General features: G+C 39.3%; 2 protein-coding genes and 1 long non-coding RNA gene across 3 annotated transcripts; 2 read left to right on the forward strand and 1 right to left on the reverse strand.

Annotated features, from left to right (window-relative positions):
* Window positions 1-1,162: 1,162 nt before the first annotated feature.
* On the forward strand, window positions 1,163-11,168 carry LOC144629659 (endonuclease domain-containing 1 protein-like). Its single transcript, XM_078487891.1, has 3 exons — window positions 1,163-1,483; window positions 10,190-11,021; window positions 11,071-11,168. The coding sequence occupies exons 1-3, from the start codon at window positions 1,163-1,165 to the stop codon at window positions 11,166-11,168; spliced, it is 1,251 nt and encodes a 416-aa protein (XP_078344017.1).
* A 2,993-nt stretch (window positions 11,169-14,161) lies between these two features.
* LOC144630992 (uncharacterized) lies at window positions 14,162-15,366 on the reverse strand. The gene is made up of 2 exons (XR_013566652.1): window positions 15,168-15,366; window positions 14,162-14,311 (listed from the first exon to the last, which is right to left on the reverse strand). It is a non-coding gene; the product is annotated as an uncharacterized LOC144630992 (long non-coding RNA).
* A 4,321-nt stretch (window positions 15,367-19,687) lies between these two features.
* On the forward strand, window positions 19,688-20,795 carry LOC144630865 (uncharacterized). The gene has a single exon (XM_078489238.1). It carries the CDS (start codon window positions 19,689-19,691, stop codon window positions 20,793-20,795), a length of 1,107 nt encoding a protein of 368 aa, XP_078345364.1. The 5' UTR covers window position 19,688.
* The last annotated feature ends 3,024 nt before the right edge of the window (window positions 20,796-23,819 follow it).

Consider the following 23,819-nt stretch of genomic DNA (forward strand, 5'->3'; position numbering starts at 1 on the left):
TTTAGAGTTTACTGCACTGGATTGTAACAAAGTTAGTTATCACCTTTGGACACAATGGGAACAATAAAATATATCTTACCAACGCGTTTTCACAAAATACAGTGTTTCAACATGACCTTCTCAAACTTATTAATAATTCATAAAGTTAAAACAATGAAAATCATAATAGTGACGGTGGTTAGGATACCCGATCTTAATTAGCATAGACTTTTACGATATTATTTCTCCGTTTACTCTATGGTTTTTGTTTTGATTAAGAAGACACATCAAACACTCAAGGTACTGTTTCATCGGCTATCCAAACACCTCGAATTTCGTCAAAAATACTCCGCTGCGCGTCGTATTTTCAACTCTCTTCTCGGTGTTTGGATACCCTGATGAAACACCGCCTCTCGTGTTTGATATATAACTTCTACAATTTGCAATTTGCAGTAGCACAAAACGAGAACAAGTGAATAAACGAATTTTTCCGCTTCAAAACGAACCCAAGTCCACAGTAAAGATTTATTCAAGTAGACAATGTAGTAAGATAGTTATTTTCCATTCCTGCAAAGCCGTCATTTCCAACGGTGAATATTTGTATACGAACACGGCCATTGGACACAGATCCATTAACCTTTACAGGTACAAATGTTGGGCCATTGTTTCTTCCTTGAAGCGGCTGCATTTCAGCGAACTTTCGAAAACATGGATTAAAAATGTAGCACTTATATTTTATTAAATGGTCCTTGATGTTGACCAGAGGAAATTTTGATGGTAAAATTTGACCAAAATGAAGAAAAGGAAGCTTGTGTAGAAGCAAAGGATCGTAGATCTGAATTTCTTCTTATTCTTTACCTTTCTAGACCAAATCCAAGAAGGATACTCATGGTAAAAGAAGGAAAAATCACCTAGACAAAACACCTTGATTGAAAACGGAATTCCCCCACGCGGAAATATACAAAATGTATGAAAAACAAAGGAGAATTTGGATTATGCACAGTACTATGGACGTCTGGCGGAATTTTTAGTTGATTTTTTATGCATGCTGGCGTTATCTTGGGTCATTTAGCAATCGCAGCCCGTGATAATCTTACCGCATAACCAATAAATCTGAGCGAGATAAAATGGGTTTCGATGATATTCGAAGGAAACACAATTCATTCTGCAACAGACACAGAAGATGACGCCAGTCCTGAAGCTGTTTCTTGTGTTGTGTTTTCATGTAGTCGCTGTGAGATCTGAAGTTGGGGGCGACTTTAGCAAATGCCTCCAATTCTTTTACAAAGAAATGCCTCCACGACTACAACTACGCCAGCAAATCGAACCAGAACCGCAAAAAATCTGTCAAGTCTACAAAGATCAATATCACTTTGCTACACTGTACAGCGGGGGCGGAGGCAGAGAAAGCTTAAAGATCCCTTTGTACTCCGCCTACACTTTACCTGGTCCTTGCCAAGGTTCTCAACCAAACAGGAAGTCCGTATGGTTTATTGAGCCCCAGGTAAGTTAACTATATCATTTGGCCATACCTTTACAATAATAATAGGCTTCAAAAGAAATGTGGAATTCATTCTCACAAGCGCTAAGAACAAAATAAAAAAGGCCGATTTCGTTTTTGTAAATATCGAGAAACTTTATCAACTAGGGATAGTTCTCACTAATACTGCCCTCGTTTTTGACTAATCCTTCTTTAAATTTGATTTAGCACATGTCCTGTTTGCTGCTGAATTTTGCAAGGAAAATTTTTATTAACTGTCCGTCTTTTGGCTTAAATTTTTGAAATTGTCCGGAAAAATTATATTGAATTTTCCTGTAAAGGGCTTTTGATCTTCAGAGAATTGACATTTCTTCTTTAGGGTGCTTTTATACCCGTGAAACAACATCTAACAATTAATTCTAAATAGCCAAAAGTAAACAAAAGGAAACAATGAGATTTTTGTCTAGTAGTATCTATTTGAGTAGTAACTATTTCACGGTCAGTGATGGCCCGAACACGCTAAACGCAATGTGTATTTTCTTCGTTCTAAAAGAGTGCCAGCGAAACACGCTAAACACAACCGCTTGTTAAAAAACTACTTACTGTTTTTAAGAAATTTAGTTGGCCTAGAAGTGGAAAACATAGGCTTTGTCTCGACAACTGACTTGTCAAAGCCGGAGGCCGCAAGATTTTCTCACCTCTTCTATGAAAACGTCTCGCGAGTCTCAGTACCCAACAATTTTTGTAAAATCTTAATTTTCTTTTTTAAATTTTTAACTCCTTTACAATTAAGTAAATTTGATTTTCGCTTCAAAGTCTTGATTTTAAATGGTCTGGCCGAAGAACTCTCTTGAAATCTTTTTCTTTTTACATATTTAACTGAACTACAAGAACTGACTCCGTTTTAAGATACTGTCCACGGCCTCTCTATATTTCAACGTAAAAAAGCGAGAGAATCGGCGAGCGAAGCGAGAGTGAGCGCGGAGCGCGGGAGAGGGGATACTGAAAGGGCGGAAGCGAACGAAAGTAAAATAGGGTATTCTCTCGCCGTTCCCCTCCGCGCTCATCGATCAAAAAAAATACGGAAAAACAGAGGGCTGTGAAAAGTCTATTTAAAGGAAATTTCCTTGGCCTGGAAACGAAAAGCACAGACTTTACATATTAAACTCTTTTCAACTGAGCCCAGTTTATTTTTTAATAAAACTCTGGGGTGCCTTGCCAACACCCTGCCAATCTTGGTTGCGACTGAGTCTTTCAGTCTGTTGTAATTGTGACTTTCAGCCGTGTCTGACGATTCGGTTAAGTAATGAGGCTTTCAATCCAACAAAACTGTATTAAATCAACCAATTTCATCAGATAAATTTTTCAACTTCTACGTTCTATTACGCTTGCTCTTCCAGACCTTTTCAAATCAAGAAAGCGCAAATCAACTCGCAACCTACATTGAAATCTTTCAATTCACTCGTTGTATCCTCGGCTGTAATCTGTTCGACTTTCTCTGCGCACACACGTGTTAGGCACTTGAGTTGTCATTAGCATCACCCAATCAGAATAAGAGGTTCCTCGATCTTACGTCATTATTAACCAATCGTCGAACAAAGATTTTTCGCACCTACCGAGACTATTAGCGGCCCCACTTCGATCAAAATCGAGCTTTTTAATCGGGCGTGGTCGATTTATAGTTTACCCTTTGGTCGTCCTAGACGATAGTCTCCTGTCGGCTAAAAATGACGGGGATAGCCTGGGCCAATCGGTTTCATTTCAGTTTTGACAGTAAATCGTTGTAGGAACACTGGGTCGACTTTTGGGCTAATCTGCAATCTGGTTCTCTTCTTTGCTTCGGCGGGAGGACAGAGAAAAAAGCTTAAGGGGTAAAGTACTAATAAACACCATTGTGAAACTGTGGTTGCTTTGACAAGTTGAAGCTATTTTTTGTAAATAAAAGGAGTAACGTCATTCATGTCACGCAATGTTTTTGTGGGAAGCTTTGAAACTAGACGCTTTGCTGGTTTCTACAAATAGCAGTGTGATCTGGCGGTACATTTTTTGAGGCGGACTCCACTTTAAAACTATTTTTTATATATTTAGCGAGAAGTATGTCGATTTTCATTTCCGCACAGTTGGGCGTCAAAGTCGCCTGTCACAAAGAGTAGAATGATTGCACAAAATGGTTTGGATATATTTTAGATTTGACTCTGAATGACGTTAGTAAGACACTTCTCAAGACGTCAGCAAAACATTGGCAATGTACAGTATTGGTGTGAATTTGAATGGAATTTTTTACGAGATCAGTAAAGCTATCGAATGAAAAGATGACTTGAAAATGAAAACTTCGAATAATTATAATTAAATACCAATCAAATTTTACATGAGAAATTCCGGAAGTGACATCTGTGTTCAAAATAGGAATTTTTGTACAATTTAAAGTTCCGAAAAAATAGACCACATGTTTTGTAAAAAATCACAGACAAACATGATCAGGAAAACAAAACAGGCCAATGGGTTTTATTCACGAAAATACAACTTTCTTAAGAAAGAGTTTGTAAACAAGACAATGGAATCGAATTACATTTCACACGAAATTTGCATACATTTGAACTTGCAAAAAAGAAGTATCTCTGCCGAGACATAATAGCGAGACCTTACAATAATAATTATTGTATTCTGATCTGATTGTTATTTTTTATGCATTAACTATTTGAAAGTGGTTCTCATCGATGAAAACAAAACGGTTTTTCATTCACTGCTTGAAGTATTTATAGACGTGAAAACATTCGCTTAATCAAATTACATTCTGCACGAAATATATTTTGTATCCATTTGTCCCGAAACTTTGAGGAAATTGAAATCTTTGTGGACAGTACTGCATAAGAGCAGTTCATAGAATTGAATAATGAGATAAGAACCATATTGATAAAGGAAATTTTAAAACTTTATTTTGGCTCATTTTGACGAAATTCAGGATTTTCAAAGACTGCCAGTAAACGGCTGTATCTTGTCTGTCTCTAACGATTTTGCTACGGTTTCGAACGAGCTAATTAATCGGGCGTGGCCGATTTATAGTTTACCCTTTGGTCGTCCTAGACGATAGTCTCCTGTCGGCTAAAAATGACGGGGATAGCCTGGGCCAATCGGTTTCATTTCAGTTTTGACAGTAAATCGTTGTAGGAACACTGGGTCGACTTTTGGGCTAATCTGCAATCTGGTTCTCTTCTTTGCTTCGGCGGGAGGACAGAGAAAAAAGCTTAAGGGGTAAAGTACTAATAATCACCATTGTAAAACTGTAGTTGCTTTGACAAGTTGAAGCTATTTTTGTAAATAAAAGGGGTAACGTCATTCATATCACGCAATGTTTTTGTGGGAAACATTGAAACTAGACGCTTTGCTGGTTTTTACAAATAGCAGTGTGATCTGGCGGTACATTTTTTTGAGGCCGACTCCACTTTAAAACTATTTTTTATATATTTAGCAAGAAGTATGTCGATTTTCATTTCCGCACAGTTGGGCGTCAAAGTCGCCTGTCACAAAGAGTAGAATGTTTGCACAACATGTTTTGGATATATTTTAGATTTGACTAGTGACGTTAGTAAGACACTTCTCAAGACGTCAGCAAAATATTGGCAATGTACAGTATTGGTGTGAACTTGAATGGATTTTTTTACGAGATCAGTAAAGCTATCGAATGAAAAGATGACTTGAAAATGAAAACTTTGAATAATTATAATTAAATACCAATTGAATTTTAGATGAGAAATTCCGGAAGTGACATCTGTGTTCAAAATAGGAATTTTTGTACAACTTAAAGTTCCGAAAAAAAGACCACATGTTTTGTAAAAATCACAGACAAACATGATCAGGAAAACAAAACAGGCCAATGGGTTTTATTCACGAAAATACAACTTTCTTAAGAAAGAGTTTGTAAACAAGACAATGGAATCGAATTACATTTCACACGAAATTTGCATACATTTGAACTTGCAAAAAAGAAGTATCTCTGCAGAGACATAATAGCGAGACCTTGCATTAATAATTATTGTATTCTGATCTGATTGTTATTTTTTATGCATTAACTATTTGAAAGTGGTTCTCATCGATGAAAACAAAACGGTTTTTCATTCACCGCTTGAAGTATTTATAGACGTGAAAACATTCGCTTAATCAAATTACATTCTGCACGAAATATTTTGTATCCATTTGTCCCGAAACTTTGAGGAAATTGAAATCTTTGTTGGACAGTACTGCATAAAAGCAGTTCATAGAATTGAATAAAAACATAAGAACCATATTGATAAAGGAAATTTTAAAACTTTATTTTGGCTCATTTTGACGAAATTCAGGATTTTCAAAGACTGCCAGTAAACGGCTGTATCTTGTCTGTCTCTAACGATTTTGCTACGGTTTCGAACGAGCTAATTTTTCAACATGATATCATGGTAGCGGGCAGAAGTCGGTTCGTTCTGAATTTTTCAATACGGTATACAAGTTACAGGTCAATATACAGACCCTCTGTACAGTAAAAAACGTTTTGGGAACAAACCATTGTGAACTTATTTTCTATGTTGATCAGTAAAATCCTTAGTACGACATGGGGTTTGTTATCAAGTTCGTTAGTACGTTAATACTGCAAGGTGTATAACCTCAGAGAATTATTATCAAGTGTGTTTTGTTTTATTAGCGGTTTATACTCTAAGGTCTTGGTATGGGAGATCAAAAGTAAGGCAAATTTCTGTTATTATCTGATTGCTTGGCACAGATTAGTACGATACTGAATTGGTTAGGAAATGTAAACAAACATTAAATTGAATAAGAGTAGAAAGGGAGGGACAGGTGGGGGTGAAACGCTAAGGAGATGGAAAGGGAGGGAGAATTAAAATCCATGCTTGGTTATATCACGCAACCTTTGACTTTTGTTGTTTTCTCACAAGAACAAAACTTAAGGTGGGGTTCTACCTGAATTTGAATGGAACTTTAAGAGATTTAAAGAAGGGATTGAAGAAAAGAATGGAAACACCACCAAACAGTTGACCCCCTCGCAAGAGCACTCCGGGTTGTCAGGAGACTGTTTGGTGTCCGTCCACCAATTTTTAACTTCAAATTCAAATTTTAAAATCACATTAAATCTCCAATATTTCTTATTTGTCTAAATTTTACTAATCCTTTGAGAAAAACTATCGCCTCTCAGACATCCCCCAAAATCGTCCAAAAATTAACAAAATACTGCAAAACAAATATATATGGGATAAGTAAAGCTTTTTTGGATTCCTTGAAACGCGGCTGAAATGGTTTTCAGTGTTTTCCAGCCCTTATACTTTGGGTCAGTACTACTATTCTTCACCAGTTGCTATTACAGTAATGGTATGAAACAAATACCTAATCATTGGTCAATAAGTTGTGAACATTTTCTTGACAATAGTAACCTGATTAGGAGTTGTATACTGTTCCATTAAAGTGTAAGGGCTGGAAAATACTGAAATGCGTCAGCCACCTAAAGCGTTAGAAAAATTGGTCTTCAGGTAAAAACCCCGCCTTTATTAAGTATTGTGAAAAGGCTGCACTTTGCTAAGTGTTACAAATTTATATTTTCTAGACGTCTAGTTCAATCGTTTATTTGTATTGTGCGAAATATATTTTTATAAATTGAGACCATTATGTCATTAAGTAATAATGCAATCTTGAAAACATTCCAGATTTTCATTATTAAATAGAAACACGAAAATTACAAATTTGGGAAAACAAGCCTGTCAAAATGACGTTGCCATGGTGATTTCAAGTTACTGGCACCAATAACTAATCCTACCAAATTATTGCAAGATAAATTTTAGATAAACGCGCAAAGTTTGGCAGCGTTTGGTTGAATCTTGAAAAAGTTATAAGCGTCCAAAGTCAGCGCGGGCCTCAAAAGCCCCCCGCCCTCCGGCCTGAATAGGTTTAAGTGACTGTTTTTCCAGTGATTTTTACTGTACTGTACCCTGCCGTTGAAGTCAAAACAGATAGCTAATTATTAAGCGCCCGATTTTAAGCTTCTCAAGCTTCTAAAGCTTCTTGTTTTTCAACATGATATCATGGTAGCGGGCAGAGGTCGGTTCGTTCTGAATTTTTCAATACGGTATACAAGTTACAGGTCAATATACAGACCCTCTGTACAGTAAAAAACGTTTTGGGAACAAACCATTGTGAACTTATTTTCTATGTTGATCAGTAAAAATCCTTAGTACGACATGGGGTTTGTTATCAAGTTCGTTAGTACGTTAATACTGCAAGGTGTATAACCTCAGAGAATTATTATCAAGTGTGTTTTGTTTTATTAGCGGTTTATACTCTAAGGTCTTGGTATGGGAGATCAAAATTAAGGCACATTTCTGTTATTATCTGATTGCTTGGCACAGATTAGTACGATACTGAATTGGTTAGGAAATGTAAACAAACGCTAAGGAGATGGAAAGGGAGGGAGAATTAAAATCCATGCTTGGTTATATCACGCAACCTTTGACATCTGTTGTTTTCTCACAAGAACAAAACTTAAGGTGGGGTTCTACCTGAATTTGAATGGAACTTTAAGAGATTTAAAGAAGGGATTGAAGAAAAGAATGGAAACACCTCCAAACAGTTGACCCCCTCGCAAGAGTACTCCGGGTTGTCAGGAGACTGTTTGGTGTCCGTCCACCAATTTTTAACTTCAAATTCAAATTTTAAAATCACATTAAATCTCCAATATTTCTTATTTGTCTAAATTTTACTAATCCTTTGAGAAAAACTATCGCCTCCCAGACATCCCCCAAAATCGTCCAAAAATTAACAAAATACTGCAAAACAAATATATATGGGATAAGTAAAGCTTTTTTGGATTCCTTGAAACGCGGCTGAAATGGTTTTCAGTGTTTTCCAGCCCTTATACTTTGGGTCAGTACTACTATTCTTCACCAGTTGCTATTACAGTAATGGTATGAAACAAATACGTAATCATTGGTCAATAAGTTGTGATCATTTTCTTGACAATAGTAGTTACCTGATTAGGAGTTGTATACTGTTCTATTAAAGTGTAAGGGCTGGAAAATACTGAAATGCGTCAGCCACCTAAAGCGTTGGAAAAATTGGTCTTCGGGTAAAAACCCCGCCTTTATTAAGTATTGCGAAAAGGCTGCACTTTGCTAAGTGTTACAAATTTATATTTTCTAGACGTCTAGTTCAATCGTTTATTTGTATTGTGCGAAATATATTTTTATAAATTGAGACCATTATGTCATTAAGTAATAATGCATTCTTGAAAACATTCCAGATTTTCATTATTAAATAGAAACACGAAAAATTCAAATTTGGGAAAACAAGCCTGTCAAAATGACGTTGCCATGGTGATTTCAAGTTACTGGCACCAATAACTAATCCTACCAAATTATTGCGAGATGAATTTTAGATAAACGCGCAAAGTTTGGAGGCGTTTGGTTGAATCTTGAAAAAGTTATAAGCGTCCAAAGTCAGCGCGGGCCTCAAAAGCCCCCCTCCCCCCCAGTGATTTTTATTGTACTGTACCCTGCCTTTCAAGTCAAAACAGATAGCTAATTATGAAGCGCCCGATTTTAAGCTTCTCAAGCTTCTCAAGCTTCTTGTTTTTTCTATAAACCCTATACCTTTATACGTGGAAGCCTCCTCGGGTCTCGGCCTCTGGGCCCGGTTGCATAAAACGCCCGTAAAACTTACGGGTATACATAAAACTTTTTTATGTGAAAAATAGCACGTAAGTTTACGGGACCTACATAGGTCCCGTAACTTCGAAGAAGTTGACGAGAACTTTCTCTGAGAGGTGTAAGGGAAGGTTTTTGTCTTTATTTAATACTTAAAATGTGCTTTGTTATCCACTGCTTACGTTTTAAACACCTCATCGACAAAATAAAAAACAACATAGATTTCCGACAGATGTCGAAGTAAAATCACGTTTGAATATCATTTCCACTCATTTGTTGTCTCATTTAATGTCCAATGTAGAAAGTCAAGCCTTTATACATATCTCAAATGAACAAAAAATTCAATCAGAAAAAAAAATAAAAATGACTTTGAGAAAGTCTACACAAAGTTAAGTGTGCCCGTAAGTGATCCCGTAAGTTACCCCGTAAGGCAGACACTTACGAGTGCGCTAAGTATGTCCCATGCAACACCCATAAGTGTACCCATAGCAGATTCGTAAGTGTCCATCTGAATGGTTACACAGTAGGGTTGCATCCACAGACTTAAAAGTTAGAACCACCCTGTACAACATAATAAACAGTACCCTGTGAAAGTACTGCTCAATAGCTTTCATTTGAATGGTCACACACTAGGGTTGCATCCACAGACATAAAAGTTAGAACCACTTTGTACAGCATAATAAACAGTACCACATGAAAGTACATGTACTGCTAAAAACTTTAGGCTTACGGTAGGAAAACTTGAAGGACGTGATTACGACCTATGGGATACCGCCTTCTCGCCTTCTGATCGGCTGCATTTCTAAAAACAAAATTACATAAACAACATAAAACAGTAACAAATGAGAGTACTGCTCAATGTCTTTTAATTAACAAAACTAGAGTTTCGCCACAGGTACTTGCTCAAGAACACAACACGGTTGCGTTTGTCTGGACCGTTCGATCGGGAGTCCAGCACGCTTACAATTAGATCACCGCGCCTTCCATGTGTAAACGTACCTAATCCTTAAACCTTAAACCTCCGTCTATTTTCTGTTTTTACTTTAAACAGCTTTTACCTGCATCCGGAGGAATGGGACAGAGGAATATGCAGACAGCCGGACATGACCAGCGAACGATAAAAGAAGTACAGGCCATCAACGAAGACTACGAAAACACTGATTACGATAGGGGTCACCTCAACCCAAACTCTTACCAATGTAACGATAGCCGCACAGCAACTTTCACTCTCACAAACGCAGTTCCGCAAGACCCGTGCTTCAATCAGCAATCGTGGAAGAAAATGGAAAAGGTCTCAATGGATACGATGAGACAAAACTGCATTGGGGCTGAGCGATACTTTGTCACCGGCGTGGTTCCAAAAAGAACGAGAATTCCAAATGAAAAGCACGACGCGTACGTCGAGGTAGAAAGAATGAGAGACTATAACCGAGTGACCGTCCCGAAGTACATGTGGACAGCGGCGTGCTGTTACGATCCAAACAATCAGGGAAATGGGTTTTCATTTGCTTACATTGGAAAGAACACCCCAGACTCTATTGTTGAAATTATGTCCGTCAGTGAACTTGAGGCAAAACTAGTTAGTTCTGATCTCGGGAGCGATCGCTATCAAAATGCCCACATTTTTACAGATGATTGTAATGAGAATTCGCAAAAATCAAAGAACATGCGAGCTCGCATTTCGGTTCCCATGGACATCAGAGTGGCAAATACATTGGATAATTTGACCAGGGTGGACCAGTCATCTATTCCCTTAAAGAAACGAAAACTCGTACACCAGGCAGTAGACTTGTTGAATAGCAAAAAAGTCGCTGCATATGACTATTCCTTTGCTAGAATAGACCTTGGTATAACTTTAGAAAGAAACGATGGTTTGCTAAGAGGTACAAGAAATGTGCTACGAGATGAAGGAGCTGCCTTGTTGCTTTATAGATACAACACCTCACCAGTCACGACTCATGATCATCCCCCGCAAAAAGAGCACGATGCATCTGGTATTCATACAGGTTCTACCAAACATAAGAACATGACAGTATCAAGAAGGAACAGAAAATATCTACACACGCTGGATGCTCACAAACAGGGAGGTACTAATGATCAAGCCCGTACTCCACTGCAAGACGAATACTTGATCGTTCCAGATCTTTCAGCAGATGACTCAGACGTAACATATCAAGGTGATCGCTGCTTTAAGTCCAGCTGCGGGTTTTCGAAAGGAACATCTTACCGATGGTGTTACACGAATACGAAAGGACTCTGGGACTACTGCTGTGTGGACAAATGCCGGTTCAGAGATTTACACGAAAGAGACCGTTACCCGACATGCCTAACAGATTCACAATCAAACACCATTAAAAGCTGCTCCATGAGATCCTCTGCCATCGCTATTAGCGGAGAAAGGTGTCTGCCATCACATGAATGTGGCCTCCATGGAAAGAGTTACTACTGGTGTTACACTGACCTTTCGAAGAATTGGAAGTACTGCTGCCAACCGTGGCACTCGTGTGCAAGATCTCGCGGCACGAACTACAAGTGGTGTTATACGGGTTACAAGAAGGAACCTAAATCGTCTAAATCTACTCAATGGGAAAGGTGCCATTATTAAGCCTCACGTTAAAGCCGTCCACTGTAGAGGTAAACAACCAGATTACTCTTCAGCCCGTCCAAATAATCTATCATAGAACGCTTTTATTTGGTGGTTGTTTGTTGCGGGAACCGGTGAAACAAAATTATGATCAAATGAGTTTAAAAATTAGAATACGAAACATGCGTTGAGTTCAAGTTGATTTAAATGTAAGCTTTGTTGAACAGTTTTGACTTCAGGATGCGTGGTTGGACAATGGTTATAGGATTAAAATCACTTTTTAACTCGATTAAAGTAGCTATGTCACGGGGATTTTGCGGATTTTTGTTTAAACTGTTGTAAATTGGGGGAACAAAACCTAAAAAAACCTAAGAATACATAACCTTAATTTAGTCTTAATTTGCGGATAAAAGTCAAGCAGTACGGCTATAAAATATAGCTTTTTTTAAGACGCGTGGAAACAACTTGAAAAAGAAAGCCTTACTTTTTCAAGTTGCAATCCGTTTCCATCCGAGCCATTCGCAGCTAAAGATGCTCGTTTATAACAGTTTCGGTGCTCTAATATAGCAATTTTTCATAAAATTGAACTATTATTTTTAGGTTTCCTGCGACACAAAGATAAATTTTGGCTGTTCAAAAATCTGGTTAAATCCGTGACGTAGTTCTTTATCTTGTTGATACGTATTTGACATGTAAATTCAGAGACTCAATCGATAGTACAGAATGATCTGATGCGGTCGATCAGTTGATAGTATAATGATTGTTTCGCTTAAGTTTAAATGTAATGAGTTGTCAGTTTTAAGCATTTTGTTTTACCGGTATGTTTGTCGACTTCTTTTTATTTGCTGCAAGATACTTAAGAAACACCAAACGTGATACTCGGAACGCTTTTCCTCAGTTTCCCCATTAAATGTTTGGAACATCAATGATACTTTCACATTTCTTGCAAACACAGCCGATTTTGACAACATCGATGGAAGCAGTTTCTTTCTCAACGACTACGTAGTTCCCCCTCTCTTGCTATAGTTTACTTTATAGCAAGTTAGCAGATTAGCGCCTTATAACTCGAGGGCCCACTTAATCATCCAAGAGCACATTCTGCACTTAAAATGTTTCATTTTAGTCTGGCTTTGCAAGAAGGAACTGTAATAAATAACCATGATATTAGCTGACAGGAAACAAGATGTTAAAGACAAATTTAAAAGCACACATACGCATATGATTATGGCAAATCACATATTTTGATTTATTCAGGTATTGTTACACGAACAGCCAGCAGCATGAAAAGATAAAAAACTTTGGGTAATGTATCCCGGAGTTCATTATAATTAATGGTGATAATACAGTGAATGTAAACTTATTACGGGCTTGATAATAAAAATGGATGGTAGAATGATTGATTGATTGACTGACTGACTGACTGACTGACTGTGACTGACTGACTCACTGACTGACTGAGAGCCGCACAGACAGATAGACAGGAGACAGACAGACAGACAGACAGACAGTGGGCTAGACAGAAAGACACGTAAGAAACGCGAGAAACAGACAGCATTTGGAATTCGAAGGATTCGCCCAATCTCGTCCCCAGAGGCCGCGATCCTTCTCGTCTGCGCCAGGGATCGGGACCTCTGGGCTATTCTGAAAGCCCGCCACAGAGGCGTCTGAATGGATGGTATGACCGACTGAGTGACTGACTGAATGACTGAGAGCAGCACAGACAAACACAGATAGATAGACAGACAGACGCACAGACAGACAGATAGGCAGACAGATAAACAGACAGACAGTGGGCTAGACAGAAACACAAGTAAGAAACGTAAGAAACAGGCAGCAATCGGATTTTGAAGGATAAACCGTGTTTTTTGTCCTGTCCTGGCAAAATCACGTCGGAAACGTCAGACACAGATGTAAGATGCATTCGAATGGGAAATCCGGATTTCAAATTCCCAATAAAACACAAAATCCAAAAACAGATTTTGAATTGTATAATCCAAATCCGGATTGTCAATCAAATGCACCTATTGTCACCAAACCAAAACCTTAACCGTCCGTAAGAGACAGAACAAGTACGTTAAAATGAGAAAATTAAACTTCCGGTTGCCGACCATGACTCGCGTACGTATGTGTTGAAGGAAATGATGTCACGCAGGTATATCCCAAAAAAATTACCGTAATGAAATATGGAACCAAATGAAACGAATAAAAAATAATCAATTGATATCTTTCTGGGGGATCCCGTGACATGAAGTTCATTAGTGTTATTTTATCCATAAGTGGCCATTTGCAAGTTAGTTGTTTAGAAAAACAACAGCAAAAACTGATAGAAATTTATTTTTTTATTTGTCAATTCTTGCGAAATTCTTTTAAAGGGGGGTAGTTCATGGGAAGACCTTTACGCAGTTCTTTATGAACGTTTACAAGAAACATCAATCAAAATTTCTTTTTAGCTTCATTTTTATTTTCTATTTTACTTCATTCACAGTTAGTTGTTTTCAGTAAGCTTCCTATCTTTATTATCCCTAATTTTACTGAATCTTTAACTAGAAACTGCCTTGATTTCATGCAAATTCATCATGTTGTCGTTATCTGAAAACAAAAAGTAATTTATTTAGCTTATTTTTTTTTAATAATGTCATTTTTGGATGACTTTCAGGCTTCAATCGAAACAAGAATAACATGCAGAAAATTTTGCTGGGGTACTACAATCCGCATGGGAGGAGGGGAGGGAGACTCTTAACCAGACTTGATAATTTTTGATGATATAACGCACGTTTTGATTGGTCAACTAGCGGTTAAGACACAGAAAGACGGCACGTGTTAATATTTTATAAAAGAACTGGAAAATGGCTTCTTTGTGTTTACATAAGAATGATGCAAACACTAGTTCGGCCAGGGTTTACTCAAATACTTTCGAATTCACCTAACCTCCTTGGGTTTTAATGACTTCAATCAGTTTCTGTAATAAACTTTTGAAGTGCTTTTCTGGATCACTAAGTCTGGTAAACAATTGCTGCTTATGGCAAATCCCCGTTAAATTCCCCGAAAAGTGTCTAATTCTTTTCTTTTCACTCGGAAAAACCACGAGTTCTCCCGACTGTGGACATATTGACAGTTCGTGATGTTGGGTTTTTAAAATCATGTGGCATCCGTTTTTAATCACATGACATCACTTTTTAAACACGTGACATCAGACAAAAAGTTTCAATCACGTGGCATTCAGTTTTTAATCACGTGCCATTATTTTTTTAATCATGAAGGTAAAACAATTGACCAAACAACTGAGTGAAGTCAGACCAAACGATAATATATTTTTCGGCTTTCGGCTACCCTAAGTCGATTAAAGTTGTTAACCGCGAGGTCCGTGCTTCATGACCTCGAGGGAAGTATATAACTCCCTATACAGCCCTTTCAGTTGGTTAGTATTTATTTGTGATGGTGATACCTAGTTATTAGTCACAGCCATATAGCTCAAGCCTCATACAACTTCATGCCTGTGGATTGTCGTGAGGAAGAACCTTGACAAACTGGGCCCTAACAGGATTAAACCTGTTTATCATTGGAGTGAAGTGGTCACAGTTGCCGTCAAATACCTGTAAGAGAAACGAGTAAACTTAATTACTAGCGTTTCCGCGTATATCGGAATGGAAGATGTACTTAATTTTCAAATATTTCTGTCAAGTGGCGGGTAAAAATCTACCTTGTTTTAATAAAAGGTGTCTTCTGAATTTTGACACAACACTATAGTTCTGAGCCATATTTCGGCAGAGAGCGTTGAATGAGGGCTAGTTTTAGCTCGAGGTGAACGTTAATTACTCTAATTTATGTCTTTTCGAACCAAGAAGACTGCATTTACGGCATTTTGTTCAAGTCATGAATTCTACAATTTAATTAACTTGTTTACAACATGAAACAATGAAATAACATCAACTGAAAACCAACTTAAAAAGTGCTAGAGCGAGAGCTGAACTGAAGCTTTCTTAATCCATGCATGGTCTAAAATGAACTATCAACAGGCGTTTTACATCGACGTTCGCTTCATTTTCAAGGAATTGAGGATTAAAATAACTAATCAATTCATGACTCAGCGAGACAATTCGATATGTTTCATGTCAGTTCACGGCCGAAAACCACGCATATCGAATTGCTTCTCTCTGACAAATCACAAAACGCGCTGATTGCTAACTGAGCCAAACGGCAAATTAATCATCAAATGAAGAGAATTCTACTTTTCTTTCGACCATCAGCTGCGCTGTTTGTGAACGTTCTCATCTTATTCACAATCTAATACCCCGGATGTGGAAGAAATCGTTGAAAAGGCAACAATACCTCCGAGGATAAGTTCAAGCCAAATACCGCCATGACCGCCATAAAAAAAGTCCTAAAGTCTAGTTCCGAGTCCTAGTTGATGTGGCTGAAGACCTTTGCTGTCTAAAAGCAAGCACAACGTTTTCTGTACCTAGCAAAACGTAGCGAGTCAAGAGTTCAACCCGTTAAAGCTTTGTTCTAAGGTACAATAACAGCCGATGCAAAACTTGCAAATTGTTAGACTTCCACCTTCATAGGACTTAATGGTGTCCTCCGGCAAACGTCCTTTAGACAGCAGAATGGAAAGCTAGATCACAACTGTTCTACAAGTTAGCGCGCGCGACTAGAAGTCAAATGATAGAGAGGGGTTGGAGTTAGAGACTGGGCTAAACTAACCACAAGTAAATCTAAGGGGAGGGGGGGTGCGAGAGAGAGAGGAAGAAAAAAAAAGTAAAATTGAAATCACTACTTTAAACAGGGAAACATTTCATTTGAAGAAAGCCGAACAATTCTCCGTATCCTCAAAAAAAATGAAACCCCACACATCCCTTAACTGCCCGAAAGCCACCTTTTTATAAATCAAGTAAGATTGTGCACAAGAATATGTTATTTTTGTCCTAACGCAGCTCTGTAGCTCATTTCAAGCGATAATAGACCACAAAGTGAATGTGAAATCCATCAAATTGGAAAAAAGAACCGATTTAATGAGCCAAATTTGAGGAGTAATGTATTAGCTGAGTTGAAGTTTCACTAAATCAAACTAAATATTTTACATTTGAAATTTAATTAATTTAAAAAGAAATTTATGGAAGCTGAAGTTAACTGTAACATTGGGAAGTCACACTTTTAAGTTAAGGCAAGCACGTAAGTTACATATCGAGTTTTAATCTAAGGCATTAAGAAAAGATTACTCTTCTTGCATGGTAGTCACTGCATTCGTCTTGTCTTAAACACTTTTAATTAAGCCCGGATGTATTTTTTCCTGTGAGCTCGAATGATCTCTCTTTGTGCCGCCGCCCTCCCCCGCCCACACCCTCCCAATATTCTCTCCCACGGCCACATGGTCATGTATCCTCAAAAGCATTCACTCAATAGTATTCAAAGTTCACGTATCATTCATGACGTCATTTTGCATATTGATGACGTCACAATTCAAAATTTAAAATTCAAAATTTAAAATGTCAGAAATGTGCGAATAGCTTCAAAATTAATTGAAAAAATGGAAAAAATATAGATTAAAAACACTGAAAGTTGAGTTTCAGCATAATAACACCAATTTTGCTGAAACACCCATTTAAAACATGGTTTTTATACAAAAGTTAACTTACTCGACCAAATGATTGACACACGCACCCACTAAAAACGATCCTCAGCAATTTTAAACCCCTCCCGTCGTCTCCACCTGACTATACAGGGTTAAAGATCCTCCTCTTCTTCATCTTGACCGACGTTGCTGCATTCTTTTTAACAAGTGCAAGCGGCCGTACAGGAGAGCCAAATTTCCGGCAGGAACATCTCGCATTGCATCGCTTCATACACCTGCATACAATCAGTTCTAAAAAACTTTCTGGAGCTGGATCTTCCTCCATCAATTTGGGAATGAGATCACCATTCTCATCCTTGATCCATCCATTCCCATCTGGTGATGTAAGTGAAAGACTTCTCTCCCGGGCTTGTTTCCAAATGAAGCACTGATAGTTTGCTCTTTTGACATGGTACAATGCACCATCTTCAGTAGGCGGAAGTTTGCTGCTGTCCAGGTGTTTCTTGGTAAAAAGCTTATACCGAAGATGATTCAAGTTTGAAGTGGCTTCACCATAAAGAAGTCCGATGAAATTGAAACAAACAGTCACAGTCTCATCGCTAATAACTGCACAGTCTCTACCAAGGTTCTTTAGTCCATCAAAGTCATCTTAGTTTACATTTCTTCAGTGATGTGAACGCTCCTTTTTTGCCTATGCCGTGAAGGTTACTAGTTGAATCACATCCTGTCAAAGCATGTATGGCAGGTAAAAGATTGCACACATCTGACCTACTTTTTCGACAGCGTCATGAACAGGAATGAATCTTCTGTTTCTTCCAGTATCTGTGTGGAACCAAAGCTGTTGAACAGACAGTTGGCTGAAGTGATACCAGCATAAAAATGCTACATCTGTGTCTTGGGAGAAGATGATGACCCTCTGGAAAGAATTGCTGGCGTCCAGTAATTGATTTGCTATATAATCGCAATGCACAAACATTCTACTGTCTGCTTCCTCGTGGTCGGAATGGGGAAGAATTATATCCTCTCCGTGCAGCGTGTTCGTGACCTTTACTGCTGACCCATCTTGTGATGCCAGTATCAGCGTTTGCCATTTTTGTGAGAAATTGGGTTATACTGATACCTTAACAGTGGGATGAAAATGTTTATTTTTGGAAAAGCAAGCAGGATGTGAATTTTTTCGATCTTGGAAACGCAAAGAAAATATTCATCCTAGCAACAAAGGTAGAAAGTAAATCGTCTTTTATTACGTACATGGCAATGGGGTAACTGTGGTAATAAAGCGAATTGTGTTATACACCCCAACTGAAATTCAGTTTTCTATTGGACGAGAACGTATTACGTGACGTGCGTCAAAACTTCTTTACCCCCCAGAATGAAAAACCCCCTTGGGCGACACAACTTAAGCCTTGAATTTGCACGTGATCAGGACGTGCGGCTCGAAACCACGCTATGAACACGAATGCGAATAAAGCTCAAAGCATCGCGCAGCGTTAACATTTTTGATGAATGAATTCATGTCGTTTTCAAATTAAGTAGTAAATACAGACTGCAAAGCGTTTATTCTCAGTTGAGGGTCTCGGGCAAACGAATATTAATCTTTCAATTAAACTCACTGTTTCCCTTGGAGCCAGTCATTAAGTATTAATTGCACTTAACAGTGGGATGAAAATGTTTATTTTTGGAAAAGCAGACAGGATGTGAATTCTTTCGAACTTAGAAACGCGAGGAAAACATAAATCCCAGCGACAAAGGCAGGGGGTGTATTGTCCTCAACTGCGAACATGGAAGCGAGGTAACTGTGGTATAAAGCAACTGCAGTTAGCAGTTCTTTGTAGTTCTCCTGCGAAGAGGTGTTCCTTATCGGTGAGACGAAGTGAAGAATCCAACACAAAGGCCAAAAGACAAGGTCGGTTACCAAATATTATTTTTATTACTTTTTGTAGATCTTTGATTTCGCAGCACATCTCTTCAGTTATTTATCGTACTTACCGAAATCACGAAAAAGAAAGTTTTTATTTTGTTGGTACATTTCCGGATCATGGAGGGAAAACTGTGCAAAATTACATTCTAAATTAAGGAAAACTTAAAATAATAAGTACGGTAGAACGTGAGTCGCAATATTAAAGCCAATTTATACCAAAATATAAATTATAGTTAATGTCTAACCATACACCCCAGTAGAGAGAATAAATCAGGTCACTTCCGGTCATGGATCACTTCCCATATATGAGTTACCCATGTCGGGTGATATGTCGGGTGATCCCGCTCAGCCAATCAGCATGTATCGTGCACGTGAAATCTCGCACTGTATAATCACATGCTCAGCCGTGCACAACACAGTTCTTGCACTTTCCTCAATCACAGAACCAAAATTTACTTGTTTTATTTGTGGAAATGGCTCTTACAAAGCGAACAACTCGCAAATCTACTGATGGAAAAGCTCCACGAAAGCAGTTAGCTACGAGAGCGGCCCAAAAGAGCGCTCCGGCCGTCGGCGGGGCGAGAAAACGTAAACAGACACAAGCAAGTCAGGCAGTCCCACTCACCGTCGATGGCTCAAACAGCCAAGGACAAGACGGTCAAGAGGCTAACTTTAACAGCGTCCAACTCGCTCAAATCAAATCCATCGTTACAGCCACAGTAAACGAAACCATGCAAGCCGTTGCGACCAGCGCTGCCCTCGCCGCAGTGGAGGCCATGAAGAATGATGCGGTTGGCCAACAAGTCAACGCTCAGTCGCACGAGGACGAAACAACTCCCGCCACTATTCAAGGGATGCCAAACCTTCTCGATGGAAACAACCAGGAGTACGGAAACCCACTGCAGGACGTACCAGCCAATTACGTCAAAGAAATCCAGTCCGGTGAGTTCTTCGAACTATCGAAATTGTTACCTAAGAATTTATCGGCCTTTGATGACGGTGATCCCCTAACCCTTACAATGGAAAACTCTGTCATCAAAGTCTGCAAGAAAGCCAACTCAAGTACCTCCATCACTGACATTGAACAGTGGACTACCGCATTTAGTACTTATATGAGTATTTTTATTCGTAAATTCCCCTTAAGATCTCAGGAATTTTTACAGTACATGAGCGTTATAAGGTATGCAGCTCAGTTTCATAAGGGCCTGGGATGGTGTATATACGATTTTAAATTCCGTCAGAAGGCTTCTTTAGACAAGTCACTTGTATGGTCAAGGATCAACCAGCAGCTGTGGCTCATGATATTTACAGTGGCCCCTTCTGTGTTGAGGGAAGAATACCCTCTTTTTTCAAAAGGACCCCATGTCAGTGTCTCTACCGGGGCCGCACCTAGAGGCACCTGTAATAATTTCAATAGGACAGGATCCTGTCTTAGAGAGCCATGTGCATTTAGACACGTCTGCAATAAGTGCGGGGGGCCCCACCCTGGGCGGGACTGTAGCTCCCCCTCCAACCCTCCACGAGGCAGATACAACAGCAAGGATACCAAATCCAGTACATCTAGTAAATCTAAGCACTAAGGGTAAATATTATCCATTACCAACTCCAGTAAATGTTAACTCGTTAGAAAAAGTTCTTGATGGTCATCCCGACCGTACTTTAGTTAATCAGTTATGCCATAATCTTAGGTATGGTGCATGTATTGGCTATACTGGGCCCCGGGTCCCCAGATTTTGCAAAAACCTGCCTACAGCATTGGCCCAACCCGATATTGTTACTTCCAACCTGGCTAAGGAGGTGGCTCTTGGTCGTATTGCTGGCCCCTATGACAATCCACCCTTTCCCAACTTTCAGGTCTCACCCATTGGTTTGGTACCCAAAAAACATTCCAGTAAATTTAGAACCATTTTTCACTTGTCATTCCCGAAGTCAGGGGAAACTAGTATTAATCATTTTATCTCAAAGGAGGACCATAGCCTCCAATACATTACAATAGACAATGCAATCCAAGGCATTCAAAGCCTTGGGCAAGGATGTTTCCTTGCCAAGACTGATATCGAATCCGCCTTTCGGCTCATACCTATCAAACCCAAAGATTACGAACTGTTTGGCATATGTTGGGAAGGCAAGTTTTACTATGAAAAAGTTTTACCTTTCGGCTTGAGGAGTGCGCCGTACATTTTCAATCAGCTTTCGGACGCCATTGAGTGGATCCTAGCGAAAAAGTGCTCAATTTCATTTGTCTGTCATATCCTTGACGATTTCCTAATTATCGAGCCTGCATCAGCTTTGCCCCCACATAGTCAAATTTGTCAGGAGAGTTTAACAAGCATGTTACTCTCATTCAAGAGTCTTAACATTCCGATAGCAATTGACAAAACAGCTGGCCCAACTCAGGTTATCGAATTCATGGGTATTATACTTGATTCTGATCGAATGGAGGCCCGACTTCCTCCGGACAAGGTCAGTCGTATCCTGGAATCTCTCAATTCTTTCCAACACAGGAAGTCCTGTACGTTGAAAGAACTACAATCACTCATCGGGACCCTTAATTTTGCCTGCAAGGTCGTTCCCCCGGGAAGACCCTTTCTACAGCGGATGATCGAATTGACACGAAATGTCAAGCAACCGCACCACCACATCAAGCTTAATTCAGGTTTCTTCAAAGATCTCACCATATGGCAGAAATTTATTGTTAACTGGAATGGGGCCAGTTTTTTCCTGGCACCTTCCTGGGTTGACTCGGAGACCCTAGAGCTGCACACAGATGCATCAGGCGCACTTGGTTATGGGGGAATATTCAAATCCAAGTGGTTTTCTGGCCCCTGGGAACCCCACCAAAAATTGGGAGAGCCAGGCATCAGCATTGCCTGGCAAGAATTATTTGCTCTAGTAGTGGCCTGCCATTTGTGGGGTGAACATTTTTCCAACAAGCGCATCCTTTTTTATTGTGACAATGAGTCAGTAGTTAGCATTGTCAACTCCAAGCGGTCTCGTATACCACGGGTCATGGATTTAGTTCGTCACTTGACCCTTCTAACCCTCAAATACAATATCTACATCCAAGTTCAACACATCGCAGGCAAAATAAATGAAATCGCCGACTCCCTTTCTCGTTTTCAGTTGAAACGATTTCGTATGCTGGCTCCGTATGCAGACCCAAGTCCGTGCCCGGTGCCACAGGAACTTTTACAAATCTGAATGCTGACATTCAGCGGTACCTTGGACTATCAATCGCTGCCTCCACCAATCAGACCTACAGTTCAGGGGAAAAGCAGTTCTTGGATTTCTGCGAGTTATACAGGCCACCAAATCTACCGATGTTTCCAGCCAACGAAGAACTATTAATGAAATTTGTCGCATACTTAGCACAATCGATAAAACACTCCTCGATAAAATGCTACCTCGCGGCCGTTCGTCACCTCCATATCCGTATGGGTTATGAGCTCGATCTTAAAAAATTCGTGCGCCTCCAATTGGTTTGCCGGGGAGTCAAACGCTCTCAAGGGGATAATACTAGGGTACGACTCCCGATAACTATCCACCACCTGCAACTTTTTTATGCTCTCTTAGCAGTTCCCTACACCAAACATTGTGATTCACTCATGGTCTGGGCTGCTATGACGTTAGCCTTTTTTGGTTTTCTGAGATTGGGTGAACTCACATGCAATTCCAAATTTTTACCTGAGATTCACCTTACCCCAAGGGATGTACGGTTCTTCCCTCACCAGGGCAATCCTAACTTTATGACACTGGGCATCAAAGCTTCCAAAACAGACCCATTCCGCTCTGGACACACCATCACTATAGGGAAAACTGGTCTCCCCCTCTGTCCAATTTTGGCCATGCAAAATTACCTGCAGGCAAGAGACACCTCCTCTGGGCCTTTGTTCATATACTCCTCGGGCACACCCCTGACTAAAACAGCTCTAGTATCAGAAACCAGGACCCTATTGTCCCGGTCAGGTTTCAATTCTTCCCTTTATGCTGGGCATAGTTACAGGATTGGGGCTGCCACAACAGCAGCATCAGTTGGGCTCCCCGCATGGCTAATTAAAACAATGGGTAGGTGGTCCTCAGACTGTTACGAGCGATACGTCAGAGTTCCTCATTCTGTTTTATCTGATGTTTCAAAAACCCTCGCTAGAAAAACACATCTTTAGCCCCTTAATGGGAGAATTTTTAAACATAATAGATGTATTTACGACGTACTTAAGCCCTTTGTGCCCCAATATCAACACGCATTTTCTCCTCCTTGGCCTCTAATATTTTATTTTATTTGAATTTTTCTTACTATCTCTACCCGCAAGTTACGAGATTCATTCCCATCATGTATATGTGAGGAGACATTAGATGTTGGTCCCATTGGTGCTCAAAGGGTTGAAGTAGCTGCATATATTTCTAAGCAACAAAGTTTCGCGATTTGATTTTATTCGATACAAGTACATGAATGTACTGTTTCTATCGTCTATGGGGAATACACCTTTTGTGTATTTGGTGGGGATGAAGTGCTCCCATAGAGGTCACCCTTTACCCCATAGACTCTTATTACTCCTTATCCCGGGGGATTCGACCCCTAGAGAGGATTATCAACTCTACATACC

Source organism: Oculina patagonica, chromosome 11 (assembly GCF_052425735.1).
Source record: "Oculina patagonica isolate OP01 chromosome 11, crgOcupat, whole genome shotgun sequence".
In the NCBI taxonomy this organism is placed as follows: Eukaryota; Metazoa; Cnidaria; class Anthozoa; order Scleractinia; family Oculinidae; genus Oculina; species Oculina patagonica.